Source organism: Periophthalmus magnuspinnatus, chromosome 16, assembly GCF_009829125.3.
Source record: "Periophthalmus magnuspinnatus isolate fPerMag1 chromosome 16, fPerMag1.2.pri, whole genome shotgun sequence".
NCBI lineage: Eukaryota > Metazoa > Chordata > Actinopteri > Gobiiformes > Gobiidae > Periophthalmus > Periophthalmus magnuspinnatus.
In genome coordinates, this window is record NC_047141.1 from 28,891,134 (window position 1) to 28,898,975 (window position 7,842).

At 41.1% G+C, this 7,842-nt stretch overlaps 1 protein-coding gene across 1 annotated transcript; it reads right to left on the reverse strand.

The window, feature by feature from the left end:
• Positions 1-408: 408 nt before the first annotated feature.
• Positions 409-7,046, reverse strand: leng8 (leukocyte receptor cluster (LRC) member 8). The gene is made up of 15 exons (XM_033980467.2): positions 6,739-7,046; positions 6,245-6,374; positions 5,978-6,106; positions 5,784-5,861; positions 5,291-5,699; positions 5,044-5,212; positions 4,794-4,964; positions 4,473-4,700; positions 4,247-4,390; positions 3,864-4,158; positions 3,691-3,792; positions 3,541-3,609; positions 3,334-3,463; positions 3,049-3,256; positions 409-2,976 (listed from the first exon to the last, which is right to left on the reverse strand). Exons 1-15 carry the CDS (start codon positions 6,795-6,797, stop codon positions 2,814-2,816), a joined length of 2,484 nt encoding a protein of 827 aa, XP_033836358.1. The 5' UTR covers positions 6,798-7,046; the 3' UTR covers positions 409-2,813.
• Between the last annotated feature and the right edge of the window lie 796 nt (positions 7,047-7,842).

A 7,842-nucleotide genomic window follows, 5' to 3' on the forward strand; every position in this document is an offset into this window, starting at 1 on the left:
TTTCTGATGTGTTTTGTTTCCTCATCACAAAAAAAACTGGAGTTGTGTTTTGTTTCATTCACAGGTTTAACACAAATGCTGCATAATTAGGCTGAGTTCTTCTCTCAAACAGCCCTGGAATTGTCAATCTCTACTAAATTAAAGATAAAAGGAGCTGTTAACTTGAAAACTACCACATTTCACAAGGTGGAACAGTGAACTTTGAACTGTGGAGATGTAGACAGCCTACTACTGCAGGATTACTCAAACATGTGTGAATGAAACAAAACAATTCCAGGTATATTTTTGAGGTGATAACTTTCTAACATGGCTTAAAGCTCACAAGAATCAATGTTGTGTAATATCAGGACCTTTAACTACAATAAATGTATTAAAACCACTGTCAAATAAAAGCAACACTGGATACTCTTCTATATACTTGCATTTTTATTCACTTTCAAAAAAGTTTCATATTTACATATTTACAAGCTGGCAGTTTTTCTGTGGAGGCCTATGAAATGAACGGGAGAGCGGGTAAACCTTTAGGCGTTAGTGAGCTGCAACAAAAATCACAAAGCAAAATGCGGAGGACGATACACAACTAGTGATGCGTCGCACATGGCAACAAAGTATGAGATGACAAAGGGGGAGAGGACATGCAAGGGAAGCAAGAAGAAGAGGAGAGTTGGGAAAGAAAAAGCAAAATACGTATAAATATAACTAGAGAGGGAGAGATCATAGGGAGAAGTTACAGACTGATGGAAGGATGAAGCACAGAATACTGAAAACTCTGAGCATTGAGAATACTTCACAACTGTAACAAAAAACCTGGGATTTAACTTTTGAAACATGAGCCATCTGACAGCATTTGTAAAGGGTGGAGAGCCACAAGCCAACAACTGTTAAAACCATAACAGCATTAGGGTCTGTGGAGGGACAGGTTTAGGCTTAAAAGTCAAAATATAGAGACTTCACATGTTTTTCTGCTTATCCAGATACATATTTAGCCACAGTTACACTTTTGACTAAACCCACTTTAAACATTAAATGTTTTACTGTCACTAAAACACATTAGCATCCATGTACTAAAACAACGACAAAAGACAATGTTTGAAAGCAAAAGTGTAGGACTCAAAAACAAAAGTGCATCTGAACAAACAGAAAATTAAAGAGAAGTGGTGTCATACAATAATAAAAATTAGGATTAGCAACAGTAAATGTAACATTTCATTATAAAGCTTTCCTCGTATTAGTTTCTGTAGCATTGGGCTTGAGTGGCTCACAGTTGGCTCTCCGCGGCAGTGTCTGGACCGCGGCTTTGGCTTTCCCGCTCACAGCTCCACGGCTGCTCTGGTGACAGATTGAGGGGAGGTGAGGAAGAGGAGGGGGGACGAGGAGGAGTAAGAGTGAGAAAAAAACAGGGTCAGTCAGTTTTCAAATGTTACAGGTGTGATTTGACAGTAGGTCTTGTTACATAGTTTGTGACAGTGGCTTAGAATTTTTCAGATCTAAAGAAGGATTAATTCTGCAGTCTTCTCCATATGTAAAAGATTACATTTTGTGTCAATTTAGTAAAAAAAATAAAATTTTTACTTCCACAGCATATTTGAGGTGCTGAGTTCTGAAGCAAAAACCCACTGTTCCAAAACACCTGATCTACAAAACTGAATATCACCATTTACAAACTTGCCTTTACTCTAAATATTTTTGGCAAAGATACAAAACTGTTTTACAAAGACTTTTTCAATGAAGATCAAATAAAAAATACTTTGCATCATTAGCCATTTTGGAACTATTTGATGACAAATCTATATTATACAAATACTCAACTCAAGCCAATTTCATTTACTGTGGAAAAACAAATCTTAAATTGTTATCTTAATTTCAGAAACTAAGATTTGAGAAAAACGTTTTAGAACAGGCACTGACTAGAATCTAAAATTGATCAATTCATTTAATTTAAAAAAGCACATTCAAGATCCTTTCCCTTTGATAGATGTCAAAGTGCAAACGCTCCATTCCTCCTGGTGCCGTGGAGTCTTCAGCTTACCAGAGAGTTGACCAAGCCATCTGCTGCATACAAACCACATGAGGATCCAGTCTTCAAACACGACCCGGGACTTTAGACTCGCTGTCATCACTTTTAGAAAAGCTCTTTGACACGATTCAGCCGTATTTCCGCTGCTGTAGGAGTAACGCCCAATAATCAGCTGCAAAGGTGAGTGCTGCATTCAGACCTGAGGGAGAGGTTATTCCAAGGCAAACTGCTTCAGTGAGGAAAGATCTTCTTCTACACCATTTGTCCATTCTTTAAAGCTCAGTCCTTTCTTTTCTCCTGGTTCGAAGTAGAAATATTACGACACGGTACCAGCCTGAACATACAAACCATCCAATCTTCATCAGGTGAATAACGATTAAATATATCACTTATCTAACAGTCTCTGATCAGTATATTCCCTTTAGAGAAGGCTTGGATCTTCATGTCGTGAAGCTGTTGACTTGGGGAAGGAAAAACATAACAGAACACTGTTAGCTTGACATCTAATGGTGGTTTAACTGAATCAGGACACTTGAGCTGCTCTTGACAGTTTGGGGATCTCCCATCACCTGAGTGGTAGTGGTTTCCTAACTGACAATGACTCTAGTTGTGGGTAAATGATAAATGTGTTGCGTGTACACTTTGTATCAGCCTCGACCTAATCCTAGTGTTAGGACAGGACATTATGTACAAGCGAGGGCAGGCTCGGGTGTCAGCTGGTCTACTGATCTCAAGTGCAGTGCATATAATACTTTAATATATAAAAGGGTCCATAGGGGTCACTAAACACCCTGGCTCATGAGGCAGCTAGAATAGCTGTGCTAGCTTTGCAGTCTATCTTTTGGGGGTCATAGGCAGTGAAGGCAACACCGAGCCCAGTAAGGAACATCATACAGGAGTCTAAAGAATCAAAGCCTAAAGTGGACTGAACATACTGCACAGGCAAATCAGGCCTAAACCTGCAAGAGAAAGAACACAGGTCAGTGGTTAAACTTTAACTTTGAAGCTTCATCTTTGAGAACACAACTTACGTTTTGACTATGGCCCGAAGAGCGACCTTTCTTTCCCTCTCTACAAACTTGTCAATGAGGTATGAAGTCATGCGAGGAGCTTGGAGATAGAGTTTAAAGAAGCGCTGATAGTTTCCTAAGGCCCAGGCAGCACGGAGTGACAGCGCATGTGCTACACACACATCTGCCCTGAGTGCCGGAGTCAAGTACACCAGCTCTGTAGTGAGGTCTGCCAACAACAGGAGACAGTTATTCAATCTGCATGCTTAAAAGAATCCATGAAACTTTTCATTCAAGTAAACATACCCCCAGAATTTTTAGTGAATATGTAATATATCAATCTATATGCTGTAAACTCTCCAACGTTTTCAGAGGGATTATCCTTATACAAAGCCTTCAGCTGTGTCTGACACTGGTTAAACTCTTCATGGTCACCCTAAAAAAAGCCAAGGATGCAAATTAAAAAAAATTATAATAAAAGAGACCAAAGCCAAATAAAAAACAACAACTCACCTTTTCAAGAGCAATTCGAGCATGACATTCGTACACTTCCACTGTGAAGTCGGTACGAACTCCTTGGACCTGAACAAAAAAACAGGAAACTGGGTTTAAAAAAAATAAGACAATTGGTTCACCACTTTTAGGAAAATACTTCAAACTCACTGTGAGGTCCTGTCGAATAGACTTCATCTGTTCACACGCATAAGCGTAGTCTTGATTGTTTTTCCAATCGGCTTTTACAGCTTCAAGAGACTTCTTCAGCACCTGGATCACACAGCAAGTTAGTGCCTGAACAACAGCCTTATAAACCTCTTTAAACACATTTAGGATCAAACCTGAACGGGGCGCACAGTGGAGGGGTCTGGGGCACAGGTCAGTCTTAAATAGGGCTTAGTGATATCCTGACAGGTTCCCACAATGGGACAGTCTTCCCAGTTGAGTCCCTCCTGTGTCCCATCAGGCAACTCCAAGGTGTTGATGGAAAGCACCAGAGGCTCAGAGCGGAGCTGTTTGTGAAACCGAGCTGCTCGGCTCTGTTTTTTGGCCTCACGGTTTGGGTCGTGGAAGTCAAGACCTGCATTTCCTCCTTTCCTTTTCTTAGGAATAGGGGAACTTGTATCTTCCATGTTTCTATTAAAATGTGTGAAAATACAGTGCATTAGTTTTCGCTAAAATATTAAAGAATATACACAGCAATTCCATCCTCTAAAAATCACACCTTCTGCCTCTGTTTGCTTTGCTTCCTCTGCCCCGCCCGCGGTCTCTGTTGTTTCCACGGCCACGAGCCCCTTTCTGACCTCGCCTTGACAGCTGTGGGCGCAGGTCACTGGACATGCTGCTGTCTGACTGTGAGCCGGAGTCACTGTAAACATTAAATCTTGTAAAAAACAAAAAAAACAAAACACAACGTACTGCCAAAGTCTATGAAGGTATAAAGATACTACCTTCTCCTGTGCCTTTGGTTGCTGCGATCCCGATGACGGCTGTGAGAGGGGGAAGGTGAGCGGGAGGAGGAATGAGAAGAACTAGATGAAGGACTTCTCTGTGTGAAGATATTTCTATAATTTCCTAATCTGTGTCCTCTTCCTCTAGAGGCAGCTCCTGTGCTCCCACCACGACCCATAGAGCTCTCCGACGACCGCTGACTCTCCCAGCGAGATTTAGCTTTAAGCCTAAAATCAAAAAAGCAACTATTATCACATTTTATCAACATATGAGGGGTCATATTTACATATAGGAGATGTGCTGTGAACCAAAACACTTACTCAGGTAAAGGCTCTCTGGTCCAGTCTATGGTGTACGCAGAGCCATCCTTCAGCCGGTCCTGTAAAATCTCCTTCAACACTTTCTCGGTTCGATCTTTGTCTTCCTCTGTCTCACAGGCAGTGAAGCATCGCTGCACATATTCCTTCATTGCCTGGGGCCAGTCCTGTGGGCTGCAGAAAAAAAAACAAAATACGTTCAATACATTATAGAATACAGTTTATATAGAGGCATATCGAGGCGATCTCACACCGAGGCTGTGGAACTCCAGGTGCTGCAGTGGCAGCAGCAGGTGAAGAAGGAGAGGGGTTCACTCCTGAGGCCTGGTCCCCAGAAGAAAAAGCCTGATTGGCTGAAGAGCACGGAACCTGATATGGTCTTTTGGGAAAATTGAATTTAAGAGCAGCAGTCCCTGGGGCTTCTGTAAACACATTAAAGTTGTCCTTATATACACACTAAAAAGACACAATAATTTTGCATTTAGAGAACAGCGGCTTACGTTTCATGCGGTGCCAAAGTTGCTGTCCTTGCTTCTGGTTTTTCGCCTTGTTAGCCTCTCCTCTTCCAGCACCAGGGCCAAACTGGCCCGGCTGCTGTTGTGGAGCACCAGTAGCTGGATACTTGTTTTGAGACTGAAAGCCCTGCCCATAACCAGACCTTCCCTGTGAATGATTGTATACCTGCATCTGGTTAGGGTCAGAAGGTTGATATGACATAGAGTTTGGTGGGTTATAGGTATTCTGGGAGGGGGGTGGGGGGTACTGGGTGTTGGGTGGGGGAGGAATGGGTGGGGGAGGAGGGGGTTTTTCAGAGGGGCTTTGGGGTGGTTGGGGAGTGGAAGGGGGTGGAGGCTGGGGCTGAGAAGAGAAACTGGCTGACTGGTCTTCAATTCCAGGAACTGGAGGAGGCTGTAAACAAACATGGATAAATTAGATCAACATTTAACTTAAGAGAGGGGTTATTTTGGTTCTGGAGTTATCATTCATTAATACCTGTCCATTTGTAGCTGGAGATCCTGGAAAATGCCCTTGTGGTACATTGTATTGGTTTGGAGGATACGCTCCACCATACTAAATAAGAAAATAAAAGTTACATATAATTTACAGTATGTTTAAGATCAAATGATCTGGTTAAATTAATATTTCATATATGGCATGGACAATTAGATCATCACAATGTGACTTACTGGTGCCATGGGGTAGTAGTAATTATAAGGGTAGGTATATCCAGGGTACTGTTGCTGATTTTGCTGGTACCACTGATAGTACTGCTGCTGCTGAAGAGCTTCTGTCGCTCCTTGCTGAAACTGACTGGCCTGAGATGATGAAACAAACCATCAATTAATGTTATACTCCATGAAAATCCTCTGAATTACAAGTATTACCGATCAAATGCTATTTTTTATTAACATTTTAGTACATTTTATCCTTACAAATGGAGATTAAATGCATACCTCTGTTGTTGCAGTAGCTTGTGCAGTCTTGGTCGTATTCTGACTTTTGTTAATGGAGGCTAAAGCTTGTCTCGCTTTCTCCCATTCTGGATTCTCATGAACCTGGCCTTCGGTAGCACCACCGTAGGACCTGCACACACAAAACGCAAAGTCTGAGTTTGTAACAACAAATCAGTACATAAGTTAATATTATTTATGTAATTAGCGACGGACATAAACATCGACCATTCCACATTTTAAACATCACATATTAACTTAAAGCTAGCAGGAAAGTTCCCGTTTCCGTCCCGTTACAGTAAATACGCAACAACTAAAACCCTTGGCTTAGTAACAAACTGGCACATATCAGGGACGGGATTCTGCAGGACCTATAAGGCTAACCAACAGAATCAAGGTTAAATTAAAACATCGTCATCACCGAAAGACCAACATGTGTTTAAATATACACAATTGCCCTGGTTAATATCAAATTTTCTACAAGGGAACAAACATACCAGTTTGTTGAGGGTGCTGTTTGTGTCGTGTTGGCCGCCATTTCGACACAACTTAGCATCGAGCTAACGCCACAGCTATTTTGAGCTAGTTAGCAATGTTAGCTTCAGCGCTCTCCTGAAGCTATCTCGAACGGTTACCGAGTAAAGTTCAACAACAGAGCGAAACGTTCAGGTTAATACTTCCCAAATCAACACGCTTATAGGTTGATTTGCGTTTCTAATGATATTTCTTAAGGTATACACGAAAAATATGACATTTCTAAACGGAGTTCTTCTGGGTAGTTCTCGGTTGAATGTCAGCTTCGTCTGACCGTGATGATACAAAATGGTAGATAAGGAAACCAGCGCAGCAGACTTCAGTTATGCCCTGAGTAATGTCTGACAGGCACTCTCTACGCCCATGCAGGTGCCCACTGGTTCAATCGATTTATTAAAATATCTAATTAGATAAAAGACTAAGGTTTAATATTAACATAATAATTAGTATATTTTAAAGAAAACTCTTTTACAAAGTTTTCAAAATAATAAGCCTCAAAGACAAGAAAAGGGGTAAATTAACCCAAGTTATATAAAGTGAAGCAAACAAAGTTGATATATGATACCCTGCATGGTAACCTAATCAGTGTAGGCTCTGTTGTAAGATACTTTGTAATAACTCAACCTTTGTCCATTGAATAATTGTACAGGTATTGGCTGGACTGACAAATATTTCTCATTAAAAGTGCTGTGCAGGTAATTCAATAGTAAGTAAGTTATAGTGATTCAGGTCATTCTTAAATAAAATACAGGCAGTTATAAGTAAAAATGTTAGCCTGACAAATCGTGGAGAAGATATGGCTAAATATTTGTGAGTCAGACAGATATGGGAATGTATTATGGTAGGATTAGGTTTCCTTGGAGTAGTTGTGGGAAGTGTTTGGGGGAGGAAGCATGGCCTAAAAGTTCAGTGTAAGTGCAAAAATATTTTGGCCAATCTCTGGAGGAACATTTAAGTAGGCTACATCAGCTTACATCATCCTTGGAAGGAGATCCAGCTGTGCAGGATGTCCTTGTGGGGTCCAGGATATGCACTGTGACTCATGGGTGAACTCATGAGGTCTTTGA

Coding starts and splice junctions, on each gene's coding strand:
- leng8 (XM_033980467.2), bottom strand. CDS start 6,797: ATGCTAAGTTGTGTCGAAATGGCGGCCAACACGACACAAACAGCACCC. Junction 5,700..5,783: donor CTCCAGCTACAAATGGACAG/GTATTAATGAAT, acceptor GTTTGTTTACAG/CCTCCTCCAGTTCCTGGAAT. Junction 3,257..3,333: donor ATTCACTAAAAATTCTGGGG/GTATGTTTACTT, acceptor TGTTGTTGGCAG/ACCTCACTACAGAGCTGGTG.